The sequence below is a fragment of the Parasteatoda tepidariorum genome, chromosome 2 (genome assembly GCF_982258835.1).
Source record: "Parasteatoda tepidariorum strain Cologne lab strain chromosome 2, Ptep-v5.0, whole genome shotgun sequence".
Taxonomy (NCBI): Eukaryota; Metazoa; Arthropoda; class Arachnida; order Araneae; family Theridiidae; genus Parasteatoda; species Parasteatoda tepidariorum.
The window spans coordinates 119,359,671-119,381,601 of record NC_141756.1 but is presented as its reverse complement, the minus strand read 5'-3'; the positions used below and the strand labels follow the sequence as shown (position 1 = coordinate 119,381,601).

Sequence of the window (21,931 nt, the reverse complement as noted above, 5' to 3'; positions counted from 1 at the left end):
CATTAATTATCAGAGTAGTGATAAGCTCCAAGATAATTGACCTTAAAAGTGATTACATTTCAAGCAAAGTTAGCTTCACAAAATGAATTCCATACAAAAAAAAAAATTATCTTTTGTTATTTTTTTTATTTGTTTTTCTATTTGTCTATCATTTTCTCTTTACAGGGCTCTCAATTCTTTAATAATAGGAATTATAGATTTTAAAAATCTGTATCAAGCTAAAAAAAAAAGTACGAAAATAGATATTTTTTTAAAAATAAATAAATTTATGTGAAAAACTAAATTTCAGTTGTTAAAATTTAAGCCTTTCTTATTATACCTATAGCCTAATAATTAAATTGGTCATTTATAATTTATTCCAGTTTCTCTATTTTCTTCCGGTTTTCCAGAGTACATATCCAGACAGATATAGGTTTTTTCCGGACAAAACAGGTTTATTTCAGGCACTCTTGTGGTTTAACTCTTTAGCAGTTACATATATTCCAGAAAAATGGACCAAAAATAAAAATTTTTGACTGTTTAATCTTATTTTGTTTTTGACTGCTTATTTTTGAATAATCATAAAAGTTAAAAAATGGTTTTTTTATTACAAAAATGAAATTTTAAATGCAATAACTACTGTATTTATAAGTTCTACATACATATAAAAAAGTAATGGATTACACACACATCTTAATCAATTTGAGCAAATTAAACAAAATTTTGAAGCTAAATATAATATAAGTAGTATAATATAAAAACGCAACAATATGATTTTCAAAACATAAATTTCACAAATCCTTTAAAGTAGGAGTGCACAACCTTTTTGAGAGAAGGGTCACTTGTACAGCAGGTTGGATAACGAAGGGCCACACATGTATTTAGACACGTTAATGACAAATGTAATAATGTTTATTTAAACATTAGCATTCCATTTTTTTTATCAATAAACTTAGTAATATCAATAACTTAGTAGTGTTCCATTATTAGAATTCATTCAAAAATAAAAGAACTTGCTATTTTTATCATATGAACAATAGATTTATCAAAATAAATAAACATTGAAGAAAAGAAATATTTTTTTTTATCATATCATGCAATATGAAAACTCATTTTAGAATTAAATTCTAATAAATTTAAAAAAACTGCAATGCCCACAGAATGAAAGTAGGAAAAAGTTTAGTCGTAATTAAGTAATATAAATTCAAATTAAATATTTTAATTGAAAAAAATTTATAGCCTTTAAACAAAAGTCTAAAATAAAAACAAAGCTGTGATAGTTCAAAATAAAATTCAATGCTTATTTTTTAATGTACTTTATTATTTTATTTTATTAATTATTAGATTTTTTATATCGTAAACATTTTCCCTTTTTTTTTATCGAAAAAGATCACTTAAGCAACAAAAAATTGATATCTAAACTACAAGCAGTGAGCAGTTTAAAAATTCACGTTTTCCGCCATTTAATGAATTTCTCAAGTTGCAATAACATTGCATTTAATTTAGGGAGGGATGTAACGAGTATTTGGCCCTTCTGTGAAAAATTCAGTTGGTTGAATGATCAGTCAAATATTTGGCAGAATATTTTTTTGAAATGTATTTTTCTAAGTTTTTTTTATTTTTGAATTTTTATAGATATTACTTTTTTTTTAAAATTATAATCAGACAAGTCAATTTTGTCATTTTTTCGATACTTTGAGAAGGATCCATTTTTTGCAGTTTTTATTATAACCCAGCATTTTAACAGAGCGTCTCATACTATTAATTTATTATCACTCTTTCCCTGTAAACTGTAATATAAGTAACCAGTAACATAGAAAAGTGTGATTTTCAGCATTAAAGTTTTGTTTCAGGAATTAAGAAAAATTTGTTTTTTTTCTGTTTTTCTCTTTTTAGGCATTTTTATTATGACTCAGCATTTTTTTTAAAAATAAAGTTACAAATAAAATTTAATTTCTTCTAAACAATTTTTTTTCTTCTAAAATTATTTCAATGAGAAAAATTTAAATTGAGATTTTTGGCATAAGATTTTCACTTAAAAAATTAAGAACATTTTTTCTATCTTTTTATTTTCCTTAAATAAAAAAAAACAACTTTTTTTAGACGTTTTCATTATAATGCAGTAATTTTTAATAGCATTTCTGTTGACTTAATTCTTTTTTCTTGGCTTTTTCTGGTAATTGAAAAACTGAGATGTTAAGCTTTAAAAGAATTTTTCAAAAATCAATGTGAGACACTACTTTTTTGGTTCGTTTTAATGAAATCCTCAATAAGGATGACAAAGGATTATTTCAGGTATAAGCATTTATTTCGGCATCTCTGGATTAATTATGAGTAAAAAATAAAGTATGAGTACATACATAATCTACATGGCATTCAAAGTCCGGAGCTCTCCTGCTCCCTTCCAGTTCATACCTTCGCTCTCCTACTTCAGCTAATACTAAACTCTTCTACGTTCAAACTAATACTGATCTAAAAATATTCTTTCTCATAAGAAAAAGTCCTTCGCTCTACCCCCAATGTAGGGGAACGACACTTCCCATGTCCCTTACCCTCAGGTCAGGGGTCAATCAAATGCGTGGGAGAGGAATCAGGATCCTGACAATTAAGATTGATTTTTATGTTCTTTGTTTCGCTTTTTGACATTTTCAAAAACGTTCTTGATTGGCCTTATTTTTTAGAGTTAATTTATGAATACGTTTTTCCAGGAAATATTGTTCTGAGCAGTGAAATTTTAGTTTCATTGTTGCTATACTGCTAAAAGACTTTGCTATTTGGCCCCAAGCGTACGGCGTTCAATAGATTTCTTCTTCTTTTTTTGCCGAATATTTGTTTTTTGATCAAATCACAATTCATTACCACATTCGTTGCGGAAATAAAAACGAAGAAAAAATAACTAGGATTTACGATAAAACTGTACTGTAATACCGTATCAAAAAGTGATTATTTAATTGCGTGATTAACAATCACGTGTCGTAATAACATCAGAGTTAAATAACGGGATCGTCAAAATCACGAGGAAAAGTATAGAAATAATTAGGAAAAAATATAATTATGCTGAACTCAGCACGAATAAAGCGCGTCAAATGCATGTCGTAACAGAATAATTGGAATTTTTTATAATACGTGGGAACACATAGGAATAACTGCCGAGAAAAAATTTTGAAAAAAAAGAAAGAATTGCAAAAAAAAGATAAAAAATCACTTAGATTTAAGCTGAAATCGTCATAAATAAAGTGCACAAAAAGTGATTATTTAAATTTGCGATCTGATAAAAATTCTCGCATCGTAATAAAAATTCGGAATTTTCAAAATCACGCAGAAAAGCAGAAATAACTGTATAAAAAAATATTATTTATATTTACGATAAATTTGGCTTCAAGAAAGCGCATTAAACATACATTTACAGTGTTTTCATTACAGAAAAAAAATGAGAGAGAATTTCTCACCCTTTCTCAAAAACAGGGTGAGATCTCAAAAAGTTAAGTGAGATTTCTAAAAATTAAAATAACGCGAATAGACTTAGAAAAAAATATTTCTTTAATTATAATACATTTTTAACATCTAATTTTTAAAGCATTGAATATTTTTGCTGCATCATCATATGGAAAACGTTCTATATCTACTTTTTCATCAGCTATTCTCATTAGGTTGCTCAAATGTTTATCAGTCATTTGTATAAGATATTCTGTCCTAATTCGGTTTTGAGTGCTAAATGACCTTGCAACAGATGCTGAACAATTCAGAATCTCTAAGTAAATTTGTAGCATTGAAAAAAATTTAAACGTCTTACATGAAGAAATCTTACCTTCCATGAACACGTGGTTGCAGAAAAATGTGTTCTGAAAGGTGTTCTGTCATTCGGGGGGGGGGGGCATTGTGTTCTGCTGTTGGCACCAGTTCTGAACAATACTGGTAAATAGGGAAGCTATGTAACAGGGATCCATGTTGAAAATAATGAAAGATCAAGGAAGAAAAGTTAAACGGATTTTATTCAAAATGGCAGAAGACGAATTTTTTTCCAAAATTCGCGCATTTTGAAATTGATTAATAGAGTGTGCGATCTTCTCGCGTTGATAATTTTTTAATGCGAGAAAAGAAAAAAATAAGCGAGATTCTCGCGCTGTAGTGAAAACACTGATTTAATAAAGAATCTGTTAAAATTGATTGTGTCAAAACGTGATGACTTAAAAGTGCGATTAAAAATTACCATTTCTTAAAAAAAAAAAAAAATTTCTTGTGTTTAGAAGCTCTTGCTGCCCACAGGTTGTGCACCCCTACTTTAAAGTATGATAAGCAGATGACAACACCCACATTTTTCCTCCCTGGACTAAAGTCCTAATTAGTGAAAAACTAGGACCATCTATTAGGAAAATAAAGAATTAAATGAATTATCCTAAAGTAGAAAAGAACACAGCTCGGGCTTCACAAAATAAAAACTTTAATTTTTCTCATGCCCGAAGTCAGTTTGGGCATCACAAGTACTGCACATAGTAGTTGCCTGAACTGGATTCGGGTGACACTGGCAAGGGGTAAATGATTTGATTTTGTAACTTTTTAGAGTAAAGTAGCCTTTTGGTTACGTAAAAAAAATAAAATTTCGATTTACAATAATAAATAAATAATAAAATAACAAAAACAGGTGGAAAGATAATCTGAAAAAAATATATATATTATACCTCAGTAACATTTTGAATTTCTTGTAGGACATCATGGTTTTTATGTTGTTCTGATATAGTTTTTGCCTGCAATGGAGAATCATTTGTTTTTTCTACTTTTTGGGTTTCGTGTAGCACATCATGATTTTTAAGTTGTTTAGATGGAGTTTTTTGTTTCTCTAAGGAATCCTTTGTTTTTCCTCCCTTTTGCACACGGGACTCTTCGTTCTTATTCTTATGTTGCTGTATAAATTCCTGCAAAAAGAAAAAATATTTGCCATTTTAAAATAATTTTAAAATTTTTAAAAGACAGCAACAATTAGGTTTAACTTAAGGGATGAAAAAAATTATCATATATGGTTGAAAATCTATTGTGGGATATTTTACAAAAGTAAAAATAATAAGGAAATGCGAAAATTTCCTACCTTTAAACGCTGGATTCTCTGAAGGACTTTTGGTGTCTCTTGAATCTTTCTGGCATGCTCAAATTTGCTGAGGGATTCATACAGTTTACCTTCTGCAGCAAGCTTTTTACCCTCACTCATTAGATCACCATACAATGATGAAGACATAGTTCTAACAAATAACTAACACCTTCCAGCTGAATAAAGATATTTGAGAAAATTTAGTATTTGTATGAAATAAAACAATTGAACTAAAATCATTTATTTTTAATAGATTTCTTAAAAATTGTAAATAATTAGTTTACACTGTAAATAATCAGTATAGATAATTAAAGGTTATAGTAAAACCCAGAAAAACTTGACTCTAGAAGCAAGATCAATTGAAATATGCAATTAAAACTAGGACAGGGGAATTTCCCTGAATAAGAAGACATTGATATAAGGCAAAACCTTCATCTAAAAATGTCATATTTGCAGATTTATATGACATTATATTATATATATATCATATGAATAATCTTGGGGAATCATCTATGCATAAAAATCAAATATTTACTTTTTGAATTAATCATTACAAATGACAAATACTTATGATTATAACATAAAATATTATAACATAAATATTATTAAAACTTCCCAAACCTCAGGTCATGAAGAAGGATAAAGAATTGCAAAATCTTGAACTTTGAATAAAAATTATGAAATCAAAACATATATATCTTTTGCTAAAATAAAATTGAATCAAACAAATTTCTTCATATTTTTAGAACGAAATTAAAAATTCTACCTTCTAAAAGTGGGTTTTTTTATGGGTTTGATTTTTAACTGATTTCATCATTAACCCAACTATTATTGTTACAGATTTCTATATGGTAAAGCCCCATTATATTAAATGGGATATTTTCATAAAAAATGAATTTCGAGTCCAGAGAAAGGATAAAATTTTACTAACATTACAAAAATTAATACTTTAACAAAGTAAACAAAATTTTCATTTGAATTAATACTTGTAAATTTGCATTTACAATTTTTAGTATTGAAAAAAATGCTATTTTAGATCATTCAGGGTTACAATTTTGCTCAACCGTTAAAACCAACCTGGTTTTCTTTTATAATTGCATTTTATTATTAACAAGTCAGCTCTAGGTATTAGTTTCAGGTACTAATCAAGGGACCCAAATGCTAATTCAAGCATGGGTTTCAGCAATTCATGAAATTATTCTTTTCTAAATAGAGAGAGAGAGAGATGAATTCCTTTAGATATAATGAAAAAAATATATCACATTAAAGAGTAAAATAGCAAAAAATGAATTTACATACGAAGTAGTATAAATATTACCTACCAGATTTATATTATAGTTACCACGTTACACATTAATGTTAAATGAAAATCAAAGTACGAAATATCTTCATACTTAAATTACTTACTAAATATAATATCTATTCTTACATCAAAGGCAAGGTTCAAATAAGATGGTTCTTGTTTCCCCCCTCTTTGATGATTGGACCACTTGGATTGGACACTACGAAAAATTCATTTAGTTGTGAGTTTCTTATTCGCATTGAAACGCTAGAACACGTTTTTCGTTCGTTAAAGATATATGAAGTATATAGCATTAAACTAGATACAAAACTTTAAACTCAAAAAGTTTAGAAGGATTGTAACGATCACGGTAAACGGTTATAAAATATTGCAGACAGTTTTTGTTGCCATTAAAATTTCTAATATTTAATTTCCAAATTCAATCGAAAATTCTACAACCAAAACAAAACAAAGGACGACATGAGCGATTCAGTCCGTACTGCTTTACTTACGTGATGAATTTATTCAAGAGACATAAATTCAGGTCTTAAATATGTCAATTGTAAGAATTTTTTTTATTTTAAAGAGCAACGTTCTTTATGTTTTATATGTAACAATTACAACCGTGTATAATATATGTGTTATGCCGTTACAAACATCTTGTTGTAGTTTTCGTTTCTTAGTAATTTTATAGTTCTCTTTTTGTATTACATCATTTGATCTAATGTAAAGCACAAATTTGACATATTGCTGTTAAAGAATACTAGAGAAAATCAAGATTCTTCATTTTTCTACCTCCAAAGGGAAGAATGTGCTAGGATAATTGTAGAAAAGGAATTTACACAGAGCATAATACGAAAAATAACTCTTTTTAAATATTTAAAGTATATTAATTTCATATTTTATTACACCTTATTTATGTGTATTAATCATATTTAAATATTTATTTCATTGCAAAAAAATTATTCATGTAGTGTTATTTTGATATTTAACTTAAGTTGAGAACATATTAGGAAAACATATCTGTTATTGAGCATTCTTAAAAGTCGTTTCCAAGTATTGAAAAACTTCTAGGACTTTTGTGTAATGTATTAAACCATCGATATTTAAAAATTAATTTAACATTTATGAGATGAGAATGATTTATTTCATGAATCATAGTTAAAATTTGACATTCTTTTATTTTTTTGTATTTACAATGAATTGTGTGCAGTAGTTACGCCTATGAGTGTTTGCATAAGTGTAAAATGAATAATTTGTAAGGGGAAAAAAACAAATAAAGTTGCTTATAAAAAAAAATTCTAATAGATTTGAATTGTAACATATTCCTGCCAATATGGAAAACAGTATATTTTATTCTCTAAATTATTCACATTGTGATGTTAATTTTTATTAAAGGCATATTTTGGCTAAATATTCTTAATTTTTAAAATTTATTGAAATATGTTATAAAATAGTTTTCTGATTAAAGGGCTAAGCAGCATTTTATTGTTGGGAGAAAATGTGGTGATTTCTACCAAAAACAAATTTACCATAATCATAAACCACGTCATTTTAAAATAAGTACTAAACTTTTTAAAAGGCTTGCAGGGAAGAACAAGGGGATGAAATTTAGTCAACATAATTTGTACACTAAAGTTTATATTTTAGTTTTGTAATAAAACAATATCTATATTGTTTTTTTTTACGAAACTAAAATGTAAACTTTAGTATACAAATTATGTTTTTTCATATTGTATATTTGTTGTCAAAAATTACATTATTCCAGCTAACTCAGTATAAGCTGATATCTTTTAAAACTCCTCTGCATGTATCTGCAGGGTATCTGCTACATTTTAGATTTTCAAATTCATGACTTTTCATGACTAATTCCAAGAACTTTTCATGACTTAACAAAGTTACTATTTTCTGTTGATAAAAACAGAACAATAAATTTGAAAAGAATTATAATAACTTTAATTGAAATGATAGGTGTAACCAAAACTGCTATATTCTGTCTCTTCATATTTATAGATGCTAAATTTAAAATACAGAGTAAAGAAAGAGTTGAAGCAATAAAATAAGTGAAAAAAAATACAGAAGCAAATCTGTTTTTTCTGCAGAATTATATTCTAAAGATACTTTTCTTGTTCATCAGAAAGGAAAGAAATATCCGGATTTTTCTGTTCTCATTTCGGAATTTAAAAAAATCGCAAATTACTGGCTTGCTTTAGTTAGAATTTTAAATTGATAAAATAAAAAATTCTGAAATCACAGAAGTTTACAAGATAATTTGTTCTAGAAATGATGTTCTTTCTTTCATTTTTTTGAAAAAACGCATAATTTTGAAGAAACATGATAAAAATATTGTATATATTAATAAAATATGACTGTGAGTAAGATTTTGATAGAAATTCAGATAATCGGAACACCATGAAATTGGGGGGGGGGGATTCCATTTTAAAAATTAGATCAATTTGACGACCTAAATCCATGATTTTTTTAAAAAAATAGTTAAAATCATGACATTTCATGACTAATTTTGTTCAATACTGAAATTCATGATTTTTCATGACTTTCCAGGTGCGCGGATACCCTGTATCTGGTACCCCTAGGATTTTTATACACAGAGATGAGATTTTTCCGCTTTTTAGCGGATTTCTGCTTTTTTCACTTTTATCTCTTAAATTTCAGCTTTTTTATCAAAAATTCAGATTTTCTGAAAATTTCATTTTTTTTTATAAGTAGCTTCTGCTTTTTCAGAAAATTCACCGATTTTCAAGGAGAAACAGAAAAATTCATACTACATAGCTACCAATCTTTTCTCATTTTTCCCTATTTTCTCCACTTTTACACGCAGCAGATAAGATTTTCCGAATTTTTTACCCGCTCTCCAGATAGATCCGATTTTCGTAGTTCAAACGACGCTGCTTCTGACAAGCCTTTTAGAGGTCCCAAGCCTGGAATCTGCTAATATCTCGATTCTTATTCACATGATTGTAATATCAAATATAGCTTTTCATATTTGCGTGTTGCGATTCTTAATCACGCGATTTGAATATTGTACGTTGCGATTCTTATTTACGAGATTTAAAAATCTGATATTGTGATTCGTATTTACGTCTTTTTAAAAAACTAAGTAGCGATTCGTATTCACGCAAGTTTAAAATTCAATGTGTTGATTTGCTCATGCGGTTTATAATATCAAACATTGATTTTTGTATTTATACGTGATTTTAAAATAAGGCATTGGGGTTCGCATTCACGCATTCTAAAAGTTATGCATCATAATTCTTATTTATACAATCTAAAAATTACACATCATGATTTCTCATTTTCAAAATCGTATATCTAGTTTCATATTCATGTGATTTCAAAATCCATAATTGTTATTCATATTCACGCAATTTTAAGATCAACTATCGCAATTCTTGTAAGAAGTAAATTTTTTTTTTAATTAGTATTAGTAACTATAAAGGTGACTGTTTTTCTAACGACGATTATTAGTATATGTAAGTGTTACAACATCAGAGAAACTGGAAGGGAATATATTCAAAACTTACATTCGGTGCTTGCAAAGAAGAAAAAATAGGATTTGTCACAAGATGTTTGAAGATGGACTAATGACTAAATATAGCAAACATAAAAGATATAGCAAACAAAAGCAATCACTTAAAAAGGGATTTAATTAAAAAATGTTTTTTGGGGAAAAAGAGAACTCATCATCAAAATTTTATTTATAATTGCTGTTATTAATGCTATAAAATGCAAAATTCTTATCAAATAAAAAACAATTATCTAAATAGTTGCTGATTGTCATGTAATTTTTCAAACTAAAATAGCAATTTTCGTATGTTGAAGAGTTACTATATATTTCTATTTCACTGTTATTGATATGTTTCAGAGGGCTGTGTTTAGATTAGACTATAATATGAACATAATGATTCGGTCCATTGTTAAAGTTTTTTTTCCCAATATAATTTAAAAAGTGATATTACTGATATATTTGCTATAAATCACATAACAGTATTTATTAAAAGAAATGAAATATTAATATATATTCTCAGTAGTTTTAATTTGCCAAACCAGGTAGTTTTTCAATTAGTAATTGTCTTTTATGTGAACTGAGGAAAAATATAATTTCCAGCTTTATTTTTTCAATTGGTAATTTTTTTTCTTCACTAAATGTTAAGTATCAATGTAATCATTTTTATAATAATAGATTAGTACACAATTGTATGTCAACACATTATTTATTACCTTAAACTGTCTGGAATTTATTATTAAAGGGTTGCTCTTGCGTAAAATTTACTATCGTGGAAATTCAGCTTTTTTGCGTTTTGGCTAATCTCATCCCTGTATACAGAAAATTGAGGGGCTGTGTTATGACTAAAGTTGTTCTCCCTTGATTTTGAGATATATTGTTTTAATTCAATACCCTTCTCCCTTTTGAGAAAAAGTTCTTTTAGCAAAACTTATTAGATATATTTGATATAATTAAGCTTATTGTTATTTTGTATTTAGTGAATAATAAGAAACTTGTTGTTATTTAGGGGATATTTCCGTATCGTGATCTGTTGCGCTAACTGCAATCTCCAAAGTACCTATTGGATTTTAAACTTGCTAATTAAAAAAAAAAAACATGTAGATGTTTGCCTAGGGTGGCTACAAGTTATATCTTTCCAGTTGGTACCTTTCTGTGATTTTATATATATATATATATATATATATATAGAGAGAGAGATCCTAGCGGGCCACTGCCCGGAAGTTGCCAAGATATACCGATTATTCTGCCATAGATCACGTTACGAAAATCTTCCTGTTATTTACTAAGAAAGAAAATTTTTTTTATTAAGGAAACTTGTTATTATTCTATTATTATTTTTTCTATTATGATTTTGTTTAAGTGTTATTAGCCTTTCACTTTGGGGCTTTCTTAGAAATTGTTCATAACATATTGTATGTTTATAAAAAGATAAATGTTACCTCTCAGTAGCATTTTCTCATTGCCATAATAATTTGTGCAATGTGATACCAATGATCTATTAGCATTGTTAAAGGAATTTTAAAATCTCTTCCTTTTTTTTAAATATTAATAGTTTAACCTAATAATTTTTTGGATGGCAATGGGAAAAGAGGCACTGAAAACATAAGTTTTTATTATAACAGCTAAATTTTTTAACACCTAAATTTGTTTTATTTTTAACAATTTTTTTATTGTTTCATTTGCATCCTGGTCTGTGCTTTCTCTGTTAATGTAGAAGCAAGTTTTATTAAAAAAAAATGGCTACTTTAAAACTATTGCAATTCAGGTTTAACATTTATATTTGTAACTTGTTTTATCAGAAACTAAATCTTCTTTTTTGTTTCAGCATTATAAATAATATCGATTTGTTGTATAGTTCCATTTGTGAAAATGAATCAAGAGTCATTGTTTTATTCTTCAAATGGCAGTATGCCTGTAAATAATACACAGTGAGTATGTTAAATATTAATTAAATAGACATTCATTTAAAAAACAATGACATTTCAAATTTTAAAAAAATGCTTATTCAGACCTCAGATACAAATTATTTTTTATGAAATAGCTTCCAGACTTAATTCTTTCCTCTATAAATCTGTCAACATTTTAGCAGATCAGTTGTATTCAACAATAATACAAACCTTCTGATTGAAAAATTAACTTAGGAGCAATATAATTTTTTATCATACCAACCATTAACTTCTTAATTCACATAACTGCATAACCAGCCAAAGTTGGCAAGGTTTAGGACAGAATGGATTAATCCACAGTTTAAACCATCCTGTCCAAAGCCCTTTTCTTCAAATTCTCCAAGACCCAGTGGATCAAATTATGTTACAATTTTAAAAAAATAATGTGAAAAATAAAAGGTTAATTTTTGGGCAAGAAACAAACTGAAGACAAGTTCATGATTTATTAAAAGAGTTTATTATTATTTCTAATACAGTACAGAACCCGTTATACGGAAATCAGAAAACCAAAAAACTGGAACGAAATTTGATAAATTTTCCTGCTATTTTTGCTATTTTTAAAAATAAAAAAAATAAATTTTCTCACAAGATTTTAGGATTTTTCTTTCTTTTTTGAAAGATGTTTACCTTACCATCATTTTAAAATAATCATTAGTTTATTTCTTCATCGTTTTTTCTTCTTTTTAAGATTATTTCCAAAAGATTTATTTTTTTTTAGTTGGGTTTAACAATAAAAAAACGTCTTTTTGTAGCGATTCAGAAAACCGGAAAAATCAGTTATCCGGAATAGCGATGGTCCCGATCGTTCCGGATAATCGGTTCCCTACTGTATTGTATTTATCCTTTTGGAAAAAAAAACATATTTTATCTGTATTTAAGGCATATTTAATAGATAAGGTATTCACTTTTGTTATTATGTGAATTGTGCAGCTTCAAAAGTTATTAATCTTTTCCAGCTATATTACATTAGATTATTATCCTTTAATTTAAAGTAAAGTGAAAGTATAAAATATTTATTAATACAGTAGAGAACCATTTATCCAGTAACCAGAAAACCGGGGGACATTTTGCACTGTTTTGCCGCCATTTTAAACTAGAACAATTATGAAAAAAGCGGGAATTGGACTCATCCTTGAAGCTGAGTAGAGAAAAATGTGGGAAGGGGAGAATTTTTTTCCCCATTTACCCAGAGAAACGTCATTTCTTCCGTGACCTTGAAGATATTTAGATCGAGAGGAGGCAGGGAAGGGATGAAAGTTTTATTTTCTCCTTTAGGCCGTCAATCAAACTCAAAGGAGTGGCATGCTGCATTTGCAGGAGTTCATTTCAGTGTGTAAAATGTTGAACTTTTTTGAAGATGTTTACTTTTGTTGAAGAGGAAAGGGAAGAATATATTTGTCTATTTGACATCGATTAACAAATCAATTAATAAAAATGAAATGTTTTTCTTTTGAATAAATTCTGATTCTTTGGAAGTGCGGTATTATTTGAAAGTTTTTCTTAATGTGGAATCACATCTACTTTCATTAAAAATTGTGTTTTTATGGAAGAAAATAAAAGGAGGATTGTTTATTAATTTAAAAGTACGATTATTTTATGAAGCGGATGGCAGTTTTGTTTTTCTGATTCTACTATGTTAATTTTTTTTTTCTTCTTTTCACGCTAAATTTCGCACTCAATAAATTAATTCTTTTTATTCATAAATTTTATCATTAGGTTTTTTTTCTTTTTTTAATTCCATTGATCTTTCCTTGTTCCGGGATTTAATATTTATGTTAGTGTCTTTTTTAACTATTGTTTCTGTTCAATGATTTTTGTTGTTTTTATTTAGATTAAAAAGTTTTCCTTTTATTTTATCGTTTTTCCCCCTGGATAATTAGGTATAAAATATATTCATTATTTAATCATTGGTTTTGTTTATATTAGTTAATTTAGGAATTATAATTATTTTTAAAAATAAATATGAGAATCTTATATTTTTTGAACTTGTTTTTCTTGTCTAAACTTGCAAATTTTTTTAAATCTTATTTTACTACTATTTGTTTTTTAAATTTTAGAGTGCTTTTCTTTTTTCTCTTACTTTAAAATGTGTTGCACTTTTTCCTTGTAATTCGGGTTCGATAAAACATCGATTAACGACACTTTTTGATCGATCCAGAAAACCGGGTAATTCAGGCAACCAGGTTAGCGATGGTCCCGAGCATCCTGGATAATTGGTTCTCTACTGTATATGTAATTATTATGTGTACAATGTTTACACTTATAAAATTTTTACCTTTTAAAAATGTTCATGGTCTTGGACACTTGAAGACGGTTTAAGACCGTAAAACCCATGTGTCCTGTCCAAAACTCCAACCCTGTAACCAACACCTTTCATAAGGACGCATTATTCTCTATATTGAATGTGTCCAATTGAATAGATCTTGCACCCTGAGATCTCACATCCCTTCAGCATTCTGTGGAAATTCTTGATTTTTCTGAGCAGAGTAGATCAGGGCTAAGGAGAAAATAGAGAAGGGGTGGTTCATTCCTTATGCAGAGTTTAAACTGCGATTACTCACCTCATGATATCACACCGCACCCAGATCTCGAAAATCACAACGAAGGGATATGAAAACTTTGCTGTTTATACTTTCTGTAAGAAAAGAGTTCAACACTTTTCTGATAATAGCTGTCAAACTTTACACTGCTTTCTGTTCAAAAATATAGTGCTATTCATACATTTTCTTGGTATTCCTTATATTATTAAAAAGTAACATTCTAAAATTAGAAAAATTTCTCAATGGTTGTTGTCATCGTTTCAATGTTGTTTTCTTTTTTAGTTTTAACTTTTGCTCTTAAATAAAAAAAAAGCATATAAAGTCATGTTTATATTACATATTGTTTGATTAGAATAGTTTATTAATTGGCATATCTAATTTTAATATATTTTCGTATGTATATATATGTAATAATAGCAAATTTGTTTTTATACATTATCACTGAGAAGCAAAATCCTTAAATGCTAATTACTAAAAAGAATGATCTTTGAGAATATAATAATAGAAATATTACACTTACTAATAAATATTTAAAAGTAATGCATTATAATTAAAACTCACTAATATTTTGAATAATAATATTAAAAAAATACATCATGAAATTGGAGAAAATATTTAAGCATTTATAACTTTAATTTTTGAAGTTCAGGATTTTATTTTCTTTGACGATGCTCATTTTTTTCTCTTCTTTCCTGTTTAAAATTGTGATGCGGTATTGATTTCAATCACTTATACAAGTTCTTAAAGGTTTTAAACTAAAAACATAATTCTTTTTTATTCACATAAATTCTTTTAATACTTCTTATAATTCATTTGATTTCACCTTTATATTTTCTGAAGTAGAATATGAAAAATTACGTTTTCTCATTTTGTGTTTTATCATAATTCTTGTTGGTCATTATCTGATATTTGACTGTTAAATTTTTGCAATCAGATAAGAAGAAAATTGCCTCAAAATGATGGGAAACAATGAATGTAACGAATGGCGTACGGAAAAATTTATTTTTGAAACGAGAAGTTGATGCTGCTCCGCCGTAACCTCACTGACTTAAATTAGAGGCTCGGAGTGGCACGGGTCTCTTCGAAGGAGTGACCCAGCCCTTCTATTCACTCTTTAACCTGGAGTGTCGATAGTTTTTTTTTAAAAGAAGAAGAAGAAACAAGATGATGGCCCTCGTACTTAACACATCTATAGCAAGTTACCTAACTAAAAATAGTAAATGCATGTTATTTTATTTTATAAGAACAAAAGCTTATAAAAAGAATTAATTAAAAAAAATATTGAAATTCATTTTGAATCAGACTAAATAACCAAATGACATATTTTACCTTTCTTATACTATTTTATGTGTATACTTCAAAAAGCAATGCTCAGTAATTGTCAAAATACCAACAAATCGATGCCTTTGAAAAATATTTAAAAGCAAGCTAAAAGACAATTTTTGTGTATGAATTTTCTTCAAAAAAAGTAATTTTAAAAAAGATGATTGATTGATAAACAACTTTTTTTTAATATTTTAAACAGAAAATTATGAGAAAAAAACATTTAAATGTTCATTTTTCAATTAAAACTGTTTATTTTTAAAAGTTACAATCGTAAAATTCAAAATCCCAAAGAAGATTATTAACCTGCCCCCCCCCCCCCCAAAAAAAAGAAACTCATAATAATTCAACTCATCTCAATTTAACCAGTTGAGAATTATTATAACAGAGTAAATATTTGACATTATTTAATAATTCAATGCTGAATTATTAATTAATTTTACCAGTGTGTAATTATTATCTAAGCAATGAATGATTTTTTTAAAATTAAATGTGTAAACTAAAAATGATAAGTACACATAATTTATCTACATGTAGGAGTACTTATTTAAATGTAAGAGTAATTGATAACTTTTAATTTGACTTATTATTATTTATCAATGTAATATTAACTATATGGAAAAACTGATTTATACAAAAAAATAAATTTCTAAAATTCCTCGGCATACTATTTAAGCAAAGCTATATTATTAAAAGAAATTTTAAAAATATTTTCTTATTACAAATTTCAAAAAATAGGATAATTTATAAAGTTCTTCGAATAGAGGGTCTTGATCCCTTGTTCTTGAATGAATAAGTAAGTCACAAGTGGACAAGTAAATCTGTAATCTTGTAAATCTCTAAACTAGCTTAAAGTAGTAAAATAAAGGACATGGCATTTTTTTAAGAACTAAAATTCCTGAGATGAAAAAATATTAAAACTCTTAAATCAGACTAAGTATTCTAATGAGCTAACTTAGACATTTGAATAATTTAATATATTTTATTCATATATATTTATGTATGAAAACAATATTCAATATCTTGAAACATATAAAATTTGCTCATTATTTCTTGATTTTTAAAAAAAAAAGTTATTGTGTAATTTCTTAAATTTGAAAGAGTTTATTTTTATTAGTTGCACTAATTTTTTTTCTCTTTAATTAAAAACAGATTGCAATTCCATAACTTGTGTCAGATGCAACCACCTACAGAAGCTTGGAGCAACCCTTTTGCAACTCACAATATAAGCGCTCTTCCTAATATGGGCAGCAGGTAAAATGATTTTTTTAATTAACTATCTCTATGTGAAATTAAAATGAAAGGAACTGTATTACTTTTTTGTGTTATTTACTTAACCATGAACAATAAAAAAAAAACTGACTTTTATTTTAAATGTTACTTTATGACATATGATTACTTTGTGACGTTTGATTTTAAATCAAGACTGGATTTTAATGTAAAAAAGCAACAACAAAAATTTTTTCGCTATTATCAAAGCCTGTCAATATCCTAAAAAGATTTACATTTCCAGATGGCTCCACTTGGCATTTTTTATATTCTTCAGAAACATTAAAGCTTTTGACTTTTGTCATATCACATTTACCTTTTAACATCCATTTATCCATCAAAGTTTTCGAAAAAATATTGAAACTGTTTTTGTCTCTGGCATTCAAGAAGAGTAGTTTTGTTATCTTAGTTAACAGTTAGTTTCTTCTGCATTCTTGTGGTTTCTTGTTCCTTCTACTGATTAAAAATTTGTTATATATTTTATTAGAAAAATTTGTCCATTAAATTTTATTGCCTTTTCAATTCTATTTAAGTCAAATATAATTACTATAATAATTTATGAAATGTATTAAATGCTCAGAAGTAGTAAAAATCCAATATACATTTATTACTGCAACCTATGCAAATCAATAGTGCTAGAAAGTTTAAAGAAGCGAAACACAATACTTTTAAAATTCTAAAAATCGGTACCCATGTACCAACTGAATCCCATCACTGAATAGAAGCAACCTTAAATAAGATTTTTAGATACAAGACAAATTGTTTACGAACTATGGATGTTTTAAGATCCAAAAACCCGAGCCTAAGATTGATAGCATTCTTTTTTTGTACCCAAGTCAGAAATTTATTATGAGAGATTGGATAATATTTAAAGCCTAAATTTGCAAAAAGAAGTGCCATATAAAATATATTGTCGAGATTACTAACATGATACTTACTTTGAACTCGCATTATTGTTTTGATGTTTTTGTATATTTGTTTAATTTACAAATAGTTAGAAAGTATTTAAATTTTATTATGGGCTTAAATGTTTCTTTGAGCTAATGAGTCCAAGTTTGGCTTGAACTAAGCTCTTCTCATCTTTATTATACATGTAACCATAAATAATTACAGCAATATTGAATAACTTTGTTAGATATAAGAAAGATTATCTATATATTTATTTGTTACATCCATAATATGCTCCCCTAAACACATTCTCATATGGAAAAAGTTTAGTATTTTCAGTAAGTTTTTTGAAAAAGCAAAAACTTATGCTTGTAAAACATGTGACAATGTTGTACGCTATGTCTCGTTTAGTCTGTTTAAAATTTCATAATAGCAATCTCTAATTAAATATAGAGAAATTGTTATTTAAACAAAAAAAGAACTTTAATAATAATAATAATAAAAAGTTTGATAAATTCTTATTGCCTTGCTTTGGTAAAAGTGAACAAAATAAAGAGTAGCAGAATTTTAATGTCTTTTACCATTTGAAACAACAAAATGTGTTAGTGTATAAGCGATTAAAGTTTCCTTCCCTGTGGCAGAATTGCTTTGGGCTTTCTGTGACAAACCTCTATAGTACTAATATCTGCAAGATACTTTTAATAATAACTAATATACATGCTATTAATTAAATTTAAAGTAACAGAAATGTTGTCTATACAACGAAAACCCTATTTGGATATAATAAAATTATATGTTTTTTTTTTTAATGAATATGAAATATTTTTTATTCTAATATCATGGGCGAGTGATATTCTCTTATTTTGTAAGAGGAAAACACACTAATTATTTCATTTTTTGCATTATCATCAAATAATAATAATTATAAAAAATCGTACAATCAGTAAGAGAAAAGAAAACCTTTTTTTTCCCAAATAAGAATTCAAAAAATTATGAGCATTTTTTCCCTTCTGATGCTCGAAAAAGGCATCTTTTAAATATAATTTTAGAGAAGAAAAAATTTCGAGCATTTTAGCAGAAGACCATAATTCCTTACTTTCTGAAGGAAAATTCTTTCTGCAAGAACTCTGTAACGTTCTGGGACAATGTCACTGTGATTCTGCCACACGATTCTTCCTTTGTTTATGTATTTTTCTTAAGTGATAAATATGAAAATTACTTCTTCTCAATGAAAGGCTAGCAATAGTTCACAATAAAACAGATATTTTTTGGAAAATACTAAACTTGCAATATTTATCACCTTAGTGCTCAACCCTCTATGGATCCACCACTTGTTACACCTGTTTCCACTGCTATATATGGTACGACATCCACTTGTTCCTGGGCGCACACTGTGCCGAGTCTTATGCCATGGGTCCCAAAAGGAGACGCTTCACTCGTCCGTTTTTCTGCCCCAATCCATCCTGATCCCTGCACATCTCAGACAGCCACCAGTTGGGAACTTATGCACAACAACAGCACTCCTCCTCCTTCACAAATCAACCTAAAAAGAAAAACAGATCTTGAAGGATCAGAGTAAGATTTATAAATTTTATACAATATATGCAGGGTATCTGCATACCTGGAAAGTCATGAATTTCAGCATTGAACAAAATTTGTCATGATATAACCTATTTTATTTTTAAAAAATCCTGAAAAGTCATGACGTCGAAAAATCTAATTTTTAAAATGGAATTACCCCCCCCCCCCAATTTCATGGTGTTCCGAATATCTGAATTTGTAACAAAATCCCCACTCATAGGCAGATTTTATTAAAATATAAAATGTTTTTATTATGTTCTTTAAAAATTATAGTGTTCTTTTAAAGAATGAGAGAGAAAACATCACTTCTAGAGCAATGTATCTTTTAAACTTCTCTGATTTCAGCATTTTTGTTATTATTATTATATTTTTTTCTATCGATTTAAAATTCTAGCTGAAACAAGCCTGTTTTTAATTCCGAAATGAGAACTGAAAAATCAGGAATATTTCTCTCCTTTCCGATAAACAAGAAAAGTATCTTTAGAATTCTGCAGAGAGAAAAATTTTTTGCTTTTGCATTTTTTTTCCAGCTATTCTATTGCTTCAACTCTTTCTTCACTCTGTTTTTTAAATTTAAAATCTATAAATATGAAGATACAGAGTATGACAGTTTTGGTATTACCTGGCATTTCAATTAATGTTATTATAATGCTTTTTTAAATTTATTGTTGTGATTTTGTCGGAGAAAATAGTAACTTTGTTAAGTCATGAAAAATGCTTGGAATTAGTCATGGAAAGTCATGAATTTAAAAATATAAAATGTAGCAGATACTCTGTATAGGGTTCCCGAGAGGTGTTCCTCAGAATTCTTGGGATCCGTGGAAGGGTAACCGGAATTCTGAGAATTTGAACTTATTTAATTATATTCTTCTGGTTTCTGTGAGACTATTGCTCACTCATATGCAACTCTGCAGCAATTTGCAAGATATTCAGTCTTCATTTTCCACCCACTGAAATCAAACCGAAAAATCTTTTTATGGTGTCTAATAGGACTGGGCTATAAATCGATATATCGTGACATATCGATTTAACGGCTATATCGGCAAACCGATACAGCAACTTTCATTCCAAGCGATACATCAGAAATCTGATTTAAGCCGTCGAGTGAAGAAGACGATATAGCGATACACGCAAGGACTTTCTCTTACGTTCCGATGCCAACTCGCGCTGTGGAAGACGATATTGTTTCGTTATGTTGAGACGGCCTTGACTGATGAGCGGTAGAATCAGAATCACTTTTGAGACCTTATATCGTTATATCACATGTTCGTTTTCGCACCTTCGCGATTTGAAATCGTTTCTTGTAGATTATTTTCAATGGGATTAACTTCGTGATCGCCGTCGTAACCTTGTTCTGAACGCAATCTATTATTGAAAAGAATTTATAAAGAAAAGTTTCTTCATTAATTAGGTAAGTTTTTTATTTATTTTCTGACAAAACTTTTTTTATATTTTTAAATGTGAAAATTATCGGAAATCTAATTTAAGGCACCCATAAGGAATTAAATTACAAAGTAAATAAATTTGTTAGGTTATTTTTTTACTTTCTTTTAATTTATTAAAAACCTTTCGGATAAAACTTCTAATAATTTAATGGGCTTCTATTACTGATTTTAAATTTATAAATCTTGAGTTGTTTTTATTTTTAGAAATAAAGTTAAAACAAAACTTATTTTTTGGACATAAGTCAATAAACTTTATTTGTTCAAAAGAATTTGAAAAGTTTGCGAATTTTATTCATTTCTTTTTTTTTTTTTATCAATTACTACTTCGTTTTATTAGAGAGTAAAATCATTATTTTTTTTAAATTTTCGTTTTATATTATTAGTTAATTAGCTAAATATATTACCGAATATCACAATTCTTTTGTTTTTATTTTTAAGAATTTAATTAAGAAACTTTGCCTTACTTTGTTTTTCGTTCATAATTCGGTCATTATTTAATTTAATTTAATTATTTATATGAAATAATAATAAAAATAGTGTTTAAGAAGCATTTTTTTTCTAAAATTTATTTAGCTCTTTGTTTTAAGCATACAAATAATTTTTTAACGAACTTATTTTTTAAATTTTGTTCCTATGCTGTTAGGTAAATATATTGATAAATTTCACTTTTATTTATTTTTTTATTTTTAAACTAAGAAATCTTTTGTTATTTGCGTGATCATTTTTAGAAAATATAACAAAACTTGTGTTTACTTCTTCTTTAAGAATTTGAACATTCCGATCGAACTTAATAATTCTGTAATTATTTACGCATGATAGTACAAGCAAATATTGATTTGTTAAAAAAAGTTTCTTTTTTTAAAAAAAAAATTATTTTTAACATTTTGTTTTAAGTGTATAATGAATTTCTTAACAAACTTTTTTTTTAATTTTTTAAATTTTCTTTCAATAATTTCAGCTAGATATCTTTATAAAATTCCCTTTTTATTTTTAAACTGAGAAATCTTTCAGAGAACGAAAATTTTAAGAAATTATTACAAATCTTATGTTTACTTTTTAGTTTAAAATT

At 27.3% G+C, this 21,931-nt stretch overlaps 2 protein-coding genes across 6 annotated transcripts in view; one reads left to right on the top strand and one right to left on the bottom strand.

Moving 5' to 3' along the window:
• LOC107445759 (uncharacterized) overlaps positions 1–6,631 on the bottom strand; it is a 92,769-nt gene extending 86,138 nt beyond the window's left edge. Inside the window, exons 1-3 of one of the 3 annotated variants that reach the window (XM_043050116.3) lie at positions 6,492–6,631; positions 5,063–5,238; positions 4,659–4,892 (exon numbers count right to left, since the gene is read on the bottom strand). In XM_043050116.3, the coding sequence (XP_042906050.2) occupies positions 4,659–4,892; positions 5,063–5,209 (381 nt within the window). In that variant the 5' untranslated portion in view covers positions 5,210–5,238; positions 6,492–6,631. Of the gene's footprint in view, positions 1–4,658; positions 4,893–5,062; positions 5,239–6,384 lie in introns of all 3 variants that reach the window. The other 2 variants (XM_087158225.1, XM_043050115.3) reach the window with 2 other exon arrangements.
• Positions 6,581–21,931, top strand: part of LOC107445760 (uncharacterized) — a 32,253-nt gene continuing 16,902 nt past the window's right edge. The window contains exons 1-4 of one of the 3 annotated variants that reach the window (XM_087158226.1): positions 6,581–6,906; positions 11,696–11,798; positions 16,832–16,933; positions 19,142–19,411. In XM_087158226.1, the coding sequence (XP_087014352.1) occupies positions 11,740–11,798; positions 16,832–16,933; positions 19,142–19,411 (431 nt within the window). In that variant the 5' untranslated portion in view covers positions 6,581–6,906; positions 11,696–11,739. Of the gene's footprint in view, positions 7,229–11,695; positions 11,799–16,831; positions 16,934–19,141; positions 19,412–21,931 lie in introns of all 3 variants that reach the window. The other 2 variants (XM_087158227.1, XM_087158228.1) reach the window with 2 other exon arrangements.